The sequence below is a fragment of the Schistocerca piceifrons genome, chromosome 11 (assembly GCF_021461385.2).
Source record: "Schistocerca piceifrons isolate TAMUIC-IGC-003096 chromosome 11, iqSchPice1.1, whole genome shotgun sequence".
Taxonomy (NCBI): Eukaryota; Metazoa; Arthropoda; class Insecta; order Orthoptera; family Acrididae; genus Schistocerca; species Schistocerca piceifrons.
In genome coordinates this window covers 113,368,279-113,383,296 of record NC_060148.1, presented here as the reverse complement: position 1 = coordinate 113,383,296, position 15,018 = coordinate 113,368,279, and the positions used below count along the sequence as shown (strand labels likewise).

At 46.1% G+C, this 15,018-nt stretch overlaps 1 protein-coding gene across 1 annotated transcript in view; it reads right to left on the bottom strand.

Moving 5' to 3' along the window:
* LOC124719771 (ankyrin repeat and protein kinase domain-containing protein 1-like) overlaps positions 1 to 14,454 on the bottom strand; it is a 38,546-nt gene extending 24,092 nt beyond the window's left edge. The window contains exon 1 of the mRNA XM_047244969.1: positions 14,276 to 14,454. Coding sequence (XP_047100925.1) covers positions 14,276 to 14,454 — 179 coding nt within the window. The remainder of the gene's footprint in view (positions 1 to 14,275) is intronic.
* Between the last annotated feature and the right edge of the window lie 564 nt (positions 14,455 to 15,018).

Genomic DNA, 15,018 nt, shown 5'->3' with positions numbered 1-15,018 from the left:
CTACTACAGTGTATATCCACCTTTCGCAGCAATGCAGGCTGCTATTCTCCCATGGAGACGATCGTAGAGATGCTGGATGTAGTCCTGTGGAACGGCTTGCCATGCCATTTCCACCTGGCGCCTCAGTTGGACCAGCGTTCGTGCTGGACGTGCAGACCGCGTGAGACGACGCTTCATCCAGTCCCAAACATTCTCAATGGGGGACAGATCCGGAGATCTTGCTGGCCAGGGTAGTTGACTTACACCTTCTAGAGCTCGTTGGGTGGCACGGGATACATGCGGACGTGCATTGTCCTGTTGGAACAGCAAGTCCCCCTTGCCGGTCTAGGAATGGTAGAACGATGGGTTCGATGACGGTTTGCATGTACCGTGCACTATTCAGTGTCCGCTCGACGATCACCAGTGGTGTATGGCCAGTGTAGGAGATCGTTCCCCACACCATGATGCCAGGTGTTTGCCCTGTGTGCCTCGGTCGTATGCAGTCCTGATTGTGGCGCAAACCTGCACGACGCCAAACACGCATATGACCATCATTGGCACCAAGGCTGAAGCGACTCTCATCGCTGAAGACGACACGTCTCCATTCGTCCCTCCATTCACGCCTGGAGGCGGGCTGCACGATGTTGGAGCTTGAGCGGAAGACGGCCTAACGGTGTGCGGGACCGTAGCCAAGCTTCATGGAGACGGTTGCGAATGGTCCTCGCCGATACCCCAGGAGCAACAGTGTCCCTAATTTGCTGGGAAGTGGCGGTGTGGTCCCCTACGGCACTGCGTAGGATCCTACGGCCTTGGCGTGCATCCGTGCGTCACTGCGGTCCGGTCCCATGTCGACGGGCACGTGCACCTTCCGCCGACCACTGGCGACAACATCGATGTACTGTGGAGACCTCACGCCCCACGTGTTGAGCAATTCGGCGGTACGTCCACCCAGCCTCCCGCATGCCCACTATATGCCCTCGCTCAAAGTCCGTCAACTGCACATACGGTTCACGTCCACGCTGTCGTGGCATGCTACCAGTGTTAAAGACTGCGATGGAGCTCCGTATGCCACGGCAAACTGGCTGACACTGACGGCGGCGGTGCACAAATGCTGCGCAGCTAGCGCCATTCGACGGCCAACACCGCGGTTCCTGGTGTGTCCGCTGTGCCGTGCGTGTGATCATTGCTTGTACAGCCCTCTCGCAGTGTCCGGAGCAAGTATGGTGGGTCTGACACACCGGTGTCAATGTGTTCTTTCTTCCAATTCCAGGAGTGTATATCGGTACTTCAGTTGTGAATAACATTTCCAAACTTTACTTGTGAATAACACAGATAGATTTAAAGGTAATGTGTTTGCAGTAGGATATCTTGAAAAGACAGGTATTCTGTACTAAACGTTCATACTCATGTTACACTACAGTGAACAGACGTGATTGAGGCTGAGTGGTTTACAGCACAAGGTACAACTAAATGAGAAACACGCCATGCACTGTAGTCAGTGTTACCGCAAAGACAGTTCCCGTTTTTAAAGCAGCTTAGTGACAACTTTATAAATATTTAAACATGTTTGAAAAATAGTGTAAATTCGTGAAAGTTACTATGCAGTAGACTTTATAGAGAGTATTTTGAATGTGAGACATTGTGTATCTAATAACGTAATTCATCACCCAGCGTTCAGTAAAACTATGAAGAACTTCAAGAAGGCAGACTTTGGACGCCTGTACCAAAGTACAGCAGCTGTTCGGAGGAAAGACTGGCCAGAAAGGGGAAGTAAATGTGTAAGGGACGCCCAGCAGCGTGTGGAAATTCCTGAAGTTGGTGTGTTTTTGTTGGGACTTGTTTTGCTATCTTGTCAGATGGTAAGTTGCTACATCCTCTTTCACATTTGCTTATGTTACCTTCCTTACTGGATGCCTTCCTCACATGTTCTGACTGTCAAACACATGTTATTTCTTGGAAATCATATCTAATTTCCCTACACTGCTTGGGGAGAATAAAGGACTTTGTAAGCATATTGCGTCCAGCTATCAAGAAAGCGAAAGAAAAATGCAAAACTTACAAAACTGTAGTACTCGTATAATAGTCATTAGTATAGATGTCTGCTCTAATACACTTAGGATTTCCAAGGGGCAGAATTTCCAGTGTGGTAACATCGGTAATGGAATATACTCAACACATTTCTGCTACGTTTGAACGGTGCTGCAGCGTACTGCATTACCTGTTATGCGGCAAGTCGCTGTTTGTAACTACCACACTGCCAGCAGTAGCAGAGACAGCAAACAGCAATGAAGAGTACTGCACATCAAGAAGCCTAAAGTGGCCTGCACAGCACACAGAGTAATAAATGCACACTCTCTTGCCCAGGCTGCAAACATTATACGCCACTGCCTCTTCCAATAAAATTTTTCGGCGCTGTTGACTGCATTGTACACTCCTGGAAATGGAAAAAAGAACACATTGACACCGGTGTGTCAGACCCACCATACTTGCTCCGGACACTGCGAGAGGGCTGTACAAGCAATGATCACACGCACGGCACAGCGGACACACCAGGAACCGCGGTGTTGGCCGTCGAATGGCGCTAGCTGCGCAGCATTTGTGCACCGCCGCCGTCAGTGTCAGCCAGTTTGCCGTGGCATACGGAGCTCCATCGCAGTCTTTAACACTGGTAGCATGCCACGACAGTGTGGACGTGAACCGTATGTGCAGTTGACGGACTTTGAGCGAGGGCGTATAGTGGGCGTGCGGGAGGCCAGGTGGACGTACCGCCGAATTGCTCAACACGTGGGGCGTGAGGTCTCCACAGTACATCGATGTTGTCGCCAGTGGTCGGCAGAAGGTGCACGTACCCGTCGACCTGGGACCGGACCGCAGCGACTCACGGATGCACGCCAAGACCTTAGGATCCTACGCAGTGCCGTAGGGGACCACACCGCCACTTCCCAGCAAATTAGGGACACTGTTGCTCGTGGGGTATCGGCGAGGACCATTCGCAACCGTCTCCATGAAGCTTGGCTATGGTCCCGCACACCGTTAGTCCGTCTTCCGCTCACGCCCCAACATCGTGCAGCCCGCCTCCAGTGGTGTCGCGACAGGCGTGAATGGAGGGACGAATGGAGACGTGTCGTCTTCAGCGATGTGAGTCGCTTCTGCCTTGGTGCCAATGATTGTCGTATGTGTGTTTGGCGCCGTGCAGGTGAGCGCCACAATCAGGACTGCATACGACCGAGGCACACAGGGTCAACACCCGGCATCATGGTGTGGGGAGCGATCTCCTACACTGGCCGTACACACTGGTGATCGTCGAGCGGACACTGAATAGTGCACGGTACATCCAAACCGTCATCGAACCCATCGTTCTACCATTCCTAGACCGGCAAGGGGGACTTACTGTTCCAACAGGACAATGCACGTCCGCATGTATCCCGTGCCACCCAACGACCTCTAGAAGGTGTAAGTCAACTACCCTGGCCAGCAAGATCTCCGGATCTGTCCCCCATTGTGCATGTTTGGGACTGGATGAAGCGTCGTCTCACGCGGTCTGCACGTCCAGCACGAGCGCTGGTCCAACAGAGGCGCCAGGTGGAAATGGCATGGCAAGCCGTTCCACAGGACTACATCCAGCATCTCTACGATCGTCTTCATGGGAGAATAGCAGCCTGCATTGCTGCCAAAGGTGGATATACAATGTACTAGTGCCGACATTGTGCATGCTCTGTTGTCTGTGTCTATGTGCCTGTGGTTCTGTCAGTGTGATCATGTGATGTATCTGACCCCAGGAATGTGTCAATAAAGTTTCCCCTTCCTGGGACAATGAATTCATGGTGTTCTTATTTCAATTTTACAGGAGTGTATATATACAATATTGTTCGACGTTTCGGCCACAATTGCAAGTGGCCTTCCTCAGGGCTGCCCTGACAGTGACGACACGTCGCTCTTAAGGGAACAAAACCGACCGATGTAAAGTTAATACCCGGAGTACCACAGGGAAGTGTGATAGGACCGTTTACAATATACACTATGTGATCAAAAATATCCAGACACCTGGCTGAAAATGACTTACAAATTCGTGGTGCCCTCCGTCGGCAATGCTGGAATTCAGTATGGTGTTGGCCTAACCTTAGCCTTGATCACAGCTTCCACACTAGCAGGCATACGTTCAATCAGGTGCTGGAAGGTTTCTTGGGGAATGGCAGCCCATTGTTCATGGAGTGATGCACTCAGGAGGGGTGTCGATGTCGGTCGGTGAGGCCTGGCATGAAGTCGGAGTTCCAAAACATCCCAAAGGGGTTCTATAGGATTCAGGTCAGGACTCTGTGCAGGCCAGCCCATTACAGGGATGTTATTGTCGTGTAACCAGTCCACTAGAGGCCTTGCGTTATGAACAGGTGCTCGATCATGTTGAAAGATGCAACCGCCATCCCACAATTGCTCTTCAACAGTGGGAAGCAAGAAGGCTCTTAAAACATCAATGTAGGGTATGGTGTAATTGTGCCACGCAAAACAACTAGTTGTGCAAGTCCCCTCCATGAAAAACACGACCACACCACAACACCAACACCTCGGAATTTTACTTTTGGCACTACACATGCTGGAAGATGACGTTGACCAGGTAGTCGCCCTACACACACCCTGCAATCGGATCGCCACACTGTGTACCGTGATTCTTCACTCCATACAACATTTTTCCACGGTTCAATCGTCGAATGTTTATGTTCCTTACTCCAAGGGAGGCGCCGTTCGGCGTTTAGCGGAGTGATGTGTGGTTTACGAACAGCCGCTCGACCATGAAATCCAAGTTTTCTCACCTCCCACCTAACTGTCACAGTACTTGCAGTGGATCCTGATGCAGTTTGGATTTCCTGTGTGATGGTCTGGATAGTTGTCTGCCTATTAGGCATTATGACCCTCTTCGACTATCGGCGTTCTCTGTCAGTCAACAGACGTGGTCGGCCTGTACGCTTTTGTGCTCTACGTGTCCTGTCACGTTTCCACTTCAATATCACAGTGGAAACAGTGGACCGAGGGATGTTTCGGAGTGTGGAAATGTCACGTACAGACGTATGACACAAGTGACACACCATCGCCTGATTGCATTCGAAGTTTTGAGTTCTGCGGAGCCGGGTGGGATCAGCCGAGCGGCCTAGGGCGCTGCAGTCAAGGACTGTGCGGCTGGTCCTGGCGAAGGTTAGAGTCGTCCCTCGGGCATGGGTGTGTGTGTGTGTGTGTTTGTCCTTGGGATAATTTAGGTTAAGTAGTGTGTAAGCTTAGGGACTGATGACCTTGTCAGCTAAGTCTCATAAGATTTCACACACAGTTCTGCGGAGCGCCCCATTCTGCTCTCTCACAGTATCTGAGGTCGTTGATATGTAGTAGCTGGCAGTGGGTGGCAGCACGAAGCACATAATATGAAAAATGTATGTTTTTTGGGATGTCCAGATACTTTTGATTACATAGTGTCATTAAATTTAGATACTGAATAAAGCTGTTATGTTGATACTATTGACAGCTATCAGCAAGGCCATTGATATTGATTATTTTGGAGCAGAAACACATGTAAGGGAACACTGTAGACATTATATGCTTGGCATCACACACACACACACACACACACACAGTATTAAGAGACACTGGCGGCTGGCATGTCTAGTGCTTACCTGGTACTGTGTGGTGGCTGTGCAAGCAGACGACTCACTTCGAGCACGTCTTTGGGCTGATTCACCACTGCGTCTGCCCAGCCCTGCGTCGCCATCACCAGGTAGTCGTGGGCCCTTATGAAGGCGACTGCGGTCGCAGCCAGATCGGGGCATGAGTGCCTCACCGCCAGCACTGCGGTGGCCGCTGCCGTCTCCACATCTAGCTGCGCTGCCACGTGCCGCTCACAGTCAGCTTTCAGGTCCGGCAATCCGTATTTGTCAGCGGCGGCCAGCATTTGGGCGGCCATGCCTGGCAGCTGGGGGGCCTGCCGGGTATAGAGGTAGGCCAGCAGCTGGCGCAGAACGGGGCCCTCCACGTCAGGGATGGCCACCTGGCCGCTGCTGGCCTCCAGCGTGTCGTGGCCAAACATGGCGGCGAAGACGGGGCTCCTCGCTGTGAGGACGGCCCTGTGAGCCACCAGCCGCGTGCCGCCCGCCACCAAAGTGACTATGGCACCATCGCCCGCGTCCAGCAGGGCACCCAGGTCCACGGCCACTGTCTCCTTAATGTCCTTAACTGCCTCCATTGTGGATGATTCTGAAACACAGTATCACTGGCCAGCCCTTTCCGTTACACACCACCCTCTCTACATCTACATGAGCCACACGCATATCTGTACGAAGCAGAAGTTGGTAAATACTCTCTCTTACACATCAACTGCAACAATATATCACGTCTCTGGCAAAATGATGAGTAACTGTAAATCTGCAGGGTCACTCACTAACGATTGCCACCTACAATAATTGCGACAGTATGACAGGAGCTGAAAAGTTTGAGGGTCAAAAGCTGCATGGGATGACAGGGGTCTTTTTCTGCTAGATGGGATCGTGTCAGTGATTTGATGGTCAACAATGTTTTTTGAAGCAGGATGCTATAGTTTGGTACTTATTTTCTGATACCAGATATCGAGATCAATGATTTGTAACAGTAAGGTCTTTGAATGTCAACAAAGCTGAAAAAGGTGGCATTTACAGAAAGTGTTCGAAGTGATGACCAGTGGTATCAATACAGATCTTCTTAATTGAGTGGTATTCCTTATCACATTGGCACTTACTGAAGCACGTGCTCTGACAATTCTCTCTCGGATATTGTGAAAATTGTAAATATTCGCCGACTATGGTGTATCCATCTAACGTGCCACTGACATGTAAACATTTCGACTGTTTCGCAATACAATACTAATAGAAACGGTAAGACTAGTATCGCCGAATCAAGCGAATGTGAATGATGTATTCCTCTGAAGAACAAGTCGATATGCTTCTCATTTACGGACAATGCCATCGAAATTCAGTGACAGCTAGAGACTTATAAGCTGAAAGATATCCTGAAGGTATTCACTCTACACGTTATACATTTAAATATGTGTATGATAAATTGAGAACTGCATCTTTAATGCGTCGCAAACACATCCGACAGAGGAAAGTTACTAACGAGGAAACGGAAATAGGCACTCTTGCCACTGTGGTTCGAGATCCTTGTGTTACCTCGTGTCAAATCGCGAGAGTATCTGCCATGAGACAGAGTAGTGTTGCTCGTGTTCTGCAGTTCCATAAATATTATCCTTACCATATCAGTCTCCGCCAAGATTTATCTGGTACAGGTCGTATGCGTTGCACTGAATTCTGGCGATGGGCTCAACTTCAGATTAAGAGGGATGATACATTTATTAATTTCATTTTATTTACTGACGAGGCTACATTCATGAACTACGGAAATGTTAATTTGCATAATATGCATTACTGGGCAACTGAAAATCCACGTTGGCTGTGGCAAGTTGTACACCAAAAACCATGCTCATTGAATGTATGGTGTGGGCTTCTGGATGGCAGAATTATAGGCCCCTATTTGATCGAAGATAATCATAATGGTAGGAAGTACACCACATTCCTGCAAGAAACATTAGGTCTGTTGTTGGAAGAAATAGCTTTAGGAATAACGAACAGAAGGTGAAAGCAACACGATGGGTGTCCAGCACAATTTTCGCTGATGGCTAGAAATGCGGTGCAGAGACATCTCCCCAATCGTTGGATTGGACGCATTCGTTCGCCAGACTTGACGCCTCTGGATTTTTTCTTGTGAGGATTCCTAAAAAACACTGTGTATAAAGAAATATTCCAACTACACATGAAGATATGCAAGAGAGAATTGTCAGAGCATGTGCTTCGATAAGTGCTGAAGTGATAAGGAATACCACTCACTCTGTCATAAGAAGATTGCAGCACTTCATTGATACCAATGGTCATCACTGCGAACAGCTTCTGTAAATGGACGTTCATGCTACCTTTGTGACCTTCGTTGACCTTCAAAGACCTTACTGTTAAACATCATTAGATTCGTTTCGATAGCTGCTATCAGAAAATAAGTACCAAACTGTAGCATCGCACTTAAAAAAAAAAAAAAACGAAGTTGAGCTTCATATGTCTGAAGCGACCCCACCAAGCAACAAAAAACCGACGTCATATTATGACCCCTGTTGTCCCATGCAACTTTTGTCACACAAAGTTATCCGTTCCTAACATACCTTTGGAGTTGTTCTTGGTGGCAATAGTTACCGACACATCCTGTACCGGTTAAAGAAATTCCTCTTTGTTTCTATGTATTTCGTCTGAACAAGCCCTGGAACGGCTCCAGATCTCATTTCCTTAATCCCTTTCTACAGTTACAGACAAGAAAACTTTCGAAGTCGAGATCTAGCACAATACTGACAAGGCGAGGAAGAACTACACTGGGACTTTATTCAACTAGTTATCCTCCTGATTTCTCCAGTTATTTAAAAAAATAACGATGTCCCAACACTGAAATCTGTATTACTCTGGTCTTAAGCGCTAGTCCTGCATGTAACCATGCAACAGTTAGTTGACGCTGGGGATCAACGATGTGCTAGTAAAGGCTAGGGTGCATTTGTGGTAAACTTTATGTTGGCGTAGCATACATAACCAGACCGCAGCATATTCTCAATACTCCTGTCACAAGATGACACCAGAACCATACAAAGGGCGGTATACATGATACAGTCATAGAGAAGGTGTCCCGCCCTTTACTAACATATGTGATATTGCTCTTTAATTGTTGTCGAACCACCACAAAGTGACAGCTGGTAGTCGTAATGAGATAATTCCTATTGCTACAAGTCCTGAGTTACAACGTCAAACTCTGACTGAAGAAAATCTCAGTTGGAGCTGATACTCAGTATCTTTAATCACTGCATTAGAAGCGTGGGGGTATCCTTTAAATGGGAATTTGAATCACATTTCATTTGTTGCAATTACAGGTATGAAACCATACGACTCGTTGGTGCATTAATTTTAAAACTGGAATTTGAACTTGCCCTGAAAAACCTGAGGAAAAACAGAGACTTGGTAATAGACAATATTACTGACAAATTCATAAAAGCAGGAGGAACGGAAATCCGGTTATCTACTAATGTGCAACATACACTGTCCAGTCAGAGTAACGTTACCACCTACCGAAAGCGTCAATAACTAGCTTTGGCACTGCAGACCACTGCGAGACATGCAGGAAGGGAGTCAGCAAGGTTCTGGAAGGTGTCAACGTCCTGGAAGGTATCAACGTCCTGGAAGGTATTAACGTCCTGGAAGGTATCAGCGTCCTGGAAGGTATCAACGTCCTGGAAGGTATCAACGTCCTGGAAGGTAATAACATCCTGGAAGGTATCAACGTCAAGATCGAGATGGCCCCACGGCTTCTCGATTGAGTTTAAATCCAGGGAGTTTCGTGACCAGGGGAGTAAGAAACTCATCCTGTTACGAGCAAACTGTGTGATGCGTTGCATTGATCTGCCAATAAAAGCTATTGTGCCGAGAACAAGATACTGCATGTAGGGGTGGACAAGGTCCCAAAGGGTAGACACATACTTGTGTTGATCTATTGTTCCTTCCAGAACGACAAGATCGTTCAGTTCACGGATTGCCTTGAAAACATTCCTCGTGACCACAACGCCCACTACTCTGGCCCGGACCCTCCTGACAAGTGTTACAGGGTGTTTGATTGCAGACGTTTCAACCTGTTCGAGGATATAAAGTAATTCACCTCAAAATGCCACCTGTCGCTACTCAGTGGGCGTTCAGTTGCAGTATTGGCGTCCAGATTCCAGCCTTCGTCGCCGATGAACAGCAGTGAACCAGGTACCTGCTGCAGAGGCCCGTACCCAGCAGCGTTCGCTGAACGGTCTATGAGGAGACACTGTTGGTAGCCCCTTGGTTCTCATGAGAAGTCAGTTGCTCAACAGTCACATGTGTATTCGTCCATACACATCTCTGCTACCATCACGTATCCCTATCATCTAGATCCCTTGGTGCACTACAGTTGCCTTGGCGTCTCTTTTGGATAGAGCCATTCCGCCACGCACAATACACTTTAACCTAGACGGCCGTTTCGGATATACTTCCACCCTTGGCCTGAAAGCGAGTGATCATGCCCTTTTGGACGACAGCTACATCACTTTTTCCTCATTATATCAGCAACGACTGTTGTTTTCCTCGCCTTCTACACACTCCCTATAAACCCTCCACAACTAACGCTGCTGCCAGCCTTCTGTGTGTGTTCACTGTATACTGTACACTGTACACTATGTTATCAGAAGTATCCAGACACTCATACAAACATACGTTGTCATATTAGGTGCATTGTGCGGCCACATTCTGCCAAGGCACCTTGAGAGAGCAGAATAGGGCGCTCTGCAGAGCTCATGGATTTCAAACGTTGTCAGGCAATTGGGTGTCACTTGTGTCATACGTCTCATAAACACCACCGACAGTTGAAGAGGGTCGTAATGTGTAATAGGCAGACATCTATCCAGACCATCACACGAGAATTCTAAACTGCATCACGGTCCATTGCAAGTACTATGACAGTTAGGCAGGAGGTAAGAACTTATATCATCGTCGAGCGGCTGTTCATAATCCACATATCGCGCCAGTATATGCCAAATGACACCTCGCTTGGTTAAGGAGCGTGAACATTGGACGATTGAACAGTGGAAAAACGTTGTGTGGACCGACGAACCACGGTACACAATATGGCGATCCGATGGCATGGTGTGGGTATGACGAACGCCCAGTGAATGCCATCTGCCAGCGTGTGTAATGTCAGCAGTAAAATTCGGCAGTGGTGATGTTATGGTGTGGTTGTGCTTTCCATCGAGGGGGCTTGTACCCCTTGTTGTTTTGCGTGGCACTATCACAGTACAGGCCTACAATAATGTTTCAAACACCTTCTTGCTTCCCACTGTTTAAGAGCAATTCAGGGACGGGTGATTGCATCTTTCAACACAATCGAGCACCTATTCATAACGCACGGCTTTTGACAGAGTGGTTACACTATAACAACATCCCTGTAATGGACATGCCTGCACAGCGTCCTGACCTGGATCCTATAGAACACCTTTGGGATGTTTTGGAACGCCGACTTTGTGCCAGGCCTCACCGACCGACATCGACACCCCTCCTCCGTGAAGCACTCCGTGAAGAATGGGCAGCCACTCCCCAAGGAACCTTCGAGAACCTGATTGAACGTATGCCTGCAAGAGTGGCACCTGTCATCAAGGTTAAAGGTGGGCTAACACCATACTGAATTCCAGCACTACCGATGGAGGGCGCCACGAACTTGTAAGTAATTTTCAGCCAGCAGTCCGGATACATTTGATCACATAGTGTTGGTGGTGGTCACATTACACGGTCCAACGGACAATTGACCATGAATTTGGACAGAAAATTTACAATGCCCAGCGATAAAAAAGACTTTTTCAAAATGCAAATTTAAGAAATGCGTAGCCTAGTTGTGAGTGTATCATAAAGTAATAATCACCATGATCTTCAAACAATTAATGCCAGGTTCTTAGAATGTTGGTTCTAAAATTAGTTACAGAGCAAAGAATGGAAAGGAATATAGCTTTTGTAGGTGTACCACATATATAGGATGTGTTTAGTATGTCTAATGACAAACTGAAGTTTGAGGTAGTCAAGAAACTCGGAATATACTAAGAGGCTGGTAACGTATTTGGAAGCTCTATAAAACCGAGAGAAATGTTACTGTTAGGTGCTCTACACAGGTTAAGAGATATACTCGGGAAAGAGTCTGGCAAGAACGGGCAGTACCAGAAATTGTTTTTTATCTATACAAACGAGGTTTACTTAAAAAGTGAGAGAATAGAGTTACGTGAGATAATATAAGTGAAACGAATGGATACACTGATCACACAGCGCGTTTTACCTGATCCTTCATTCATGTTTTTTAAAACTGGGCAAGTTATGGGGAAAGAGTAAAATATACACAAAATTGAGACTACATGAAAAGTTATGGTTAGTGACATAAGACAAAATCCAATGTTGGAGTACATGTATGTGACCAGCTGGTGCATGACGTTGACTCACTCACTTTGGAAACAAGATGGTTGGAGGTGGGAGAAGCAAAGAAGAAATATGCAGCAGAACTGCCCAAGAAAAAGTTGCAGTACTGACAAGGGGAGTTCCCCTCTCAGTTAGATCGACGTTTTGAAACCGTCTGTATGGTGATATAGGTTAAGATCCCAGGTATCACACTCTCCAGTTATTTATCCTGGTGGGCCGCCATTTGTAAATAATTGGTGAAAAAATATTAGAATCTTGCATGACTCAATAGCTTTAAAAATGCACTATCCCATTGAATGGTTGTGTGATGTAATGGATATTTCTTTAGAAGTCTGACTACCCTCTGTTATAAAAAAGAAATTGAGTAATAGAATCAATTATGAACGAGTGTTAAGTTACACTCATACATACAAAAAGAAACTGACAATTACGAACAAAATGAAAAAAAAAGACAAGATAGGGGAGGTTTTTACGTGCAGAAGTTTGAGAGTTGTAATCTCGTCAGGTACTTTAATTTTTGTGTTTTTAAGTTTTTATCTAAATGATGCTGATCATTATTTTCATTCAGTTAACCGGTTTAAATGCAACTTCTTTATTTCTGTTCCTTTGTTATATCGTCTTAATCATAATATTAGCTGCTTCATTTGGTCTCATTTTCCATCCTATCATGTTTAATTTAGATTTAATTTATTTCCTTTTATCATCGTATTTTTTCTTCCATGTTATTGCACACATTAGTTTCATTGCTCATTTTGCTTGAATTTCGTTTTACTCATACTCTTTTCTTCCGTTTAAATCTTCATATGCGTTATTTTGTCCGTGGTGCAGTAGGAATTTAGGTTTCTTTTAAATGTTTGTATGATGATTACCACAAAACAATACACATCTTATAACGAAAAATAGACTTTTGGCAGCTTTGCACAATGAATGCATATAGATTATTTCATCTTTTTTGTTATAGAAGCGATATATTCGCATTTTCTAATACTTATATCTTATAATAAATAAATATTATTATATTCACATTCACACAAATTGCGAGCGGAAAAAGAATGATGCAAAGAAAAAATGAGAACAAATGAAAAAAATTCATACAATGATTAAAATGTAGTGAAGAAAAAGAAATTAAATAATTGCATTCACATAAATTAGTTGAATAAAAATAATGTTCAAAGATTTAAAAAGAGACAAAATTTAAAGCACCTAACGAGATTTGAACTTCAAATTTTCTACACATGAGGGCTTTACTTTATCAGTTATACCACACAAGCAGTCTAGAAGAAACGCTACTTTATTACTGCTATTAACTGTCACATTAAATTCGAAGTCTTTTTTCGTCGATTGCTTATAAACGAGGGCCTATCGAGCTGAATAGCTGCAGGGTGTGATATCAAGGATCTTTACCCATATGGTGATGTGTAGACGATTTCAGAAAGTCGATCCTCTCCTTGCAATAAAGGTGATTCTTTTCTTTGTATGCTTGTACAATCAATGGTTCCATTTAGATTTGTGGTTAGACCAACACTTTCTGTCCCTTTACGAGATATACTAATAGAGTTCCTTGGAAATATATTGAGTTGTGCTATCATTCAGCTGTCACTTTTTCACTATTCGGTAGTGTAAGTTTTTCTGCCATACAGTCCTGTTTAAACAATGTGTGTAAGACACACTACATAACATGGCACGCAGAACTGGGTCTCTATATATCTGCATGAGGATTTTCAACAAGTTGTGCCACACTTGCTTTTCTGGATGACATTTGCGTGCAAATCAGTGTGCTACTGAAATTAAGAAAAGTCTTTTACTGAAAGAACATACAAAATTGCACCCAAGATCATGAAGCTCTGAATCTGGATAACTTTCTATTTTCTGATACTTGTCCTAAACTTACGTCAGTTTATAAGAGTGACGCTTTTTAGCTTAAGGAGAGAAGTGTTCGAATACAAAAACAGTAATACTGTGGACGCAGGTCAGGAAAGCATAAGGATGGTGGGAAACCAGGACACGGTGCCTATCGACTCCTCGCAGTACCAGTCCGGTGCCAAGATTTACCCTTTTCACGCTTTAGACTGTGTTCCTTTCACAACTACAAAACTACTAGATTCAAATTAAACTGAGACCTTATCTGGAAGACAAACTGTAAACTGACAGAGTAATATAGCGCCTTCTCAAAACATCAAGAAACTGTAAGAGTAAAGAGGACAAGCAGTTCCTGCGGAGCCCTTACTCACCTTGGAGCCAGGAAGGAGAGACGTCGGGAAGTGATCTGTTTGGCCACACGCAGCACAGTACACGCCCCGGCAGCCACTGGATGGCAGTATAGGAAGACGCGCGGCCTGTCGTACCTATCATATACCTGACGGCGGCCGGTGCGGCCGCGTGACGTCACCATTATCTTCCACACGGTCATCGCGTGACCATACTCAGGTAGCGCTTATCAGCTTAGCGCTTATCTCGAGTGCCAATTATCGGGTGTGAGAATGTCAAGTCACGAGTGCACTATGTGAGCTGGCTGATCCAATCTGTCTGCGAGATAAAGTACTGGGTGAAAGTTAATAAAACCGACAAACCGCCGGGATAGATTTCTGACTGTAAATGGAGGGAGAAGGGGTCTACGAACATGTGTTCGGAAATCTACCGTTGCCACGGTAGATGGCTCTGACGGCAGTTCCTCTGACCACGCGCCGTGTGTTCCCTGTGTGTGGCAGACTGTGTGATTGGCGCAGCGTACAGTAAACAGCAGAATGCACGGTATTCTTTTCGAGAACAAGCCGAGATGGCGTTTGTGTACGGGCAAGCAGATGGAAGCGGTCGAGTGGCAGCAGGGCTTGTCGAAACAAGTAGCCCCACAGACACCAATCGTATCGCCTTTCAGGCGGACGCAGGCGGCGGACTGTGCGTTCACCAGACTTGGAGGATCGGTTTCAACAGGACAAGTGGCCCGCCATTGTGGTGTAAGCGAAAGCACGATTAT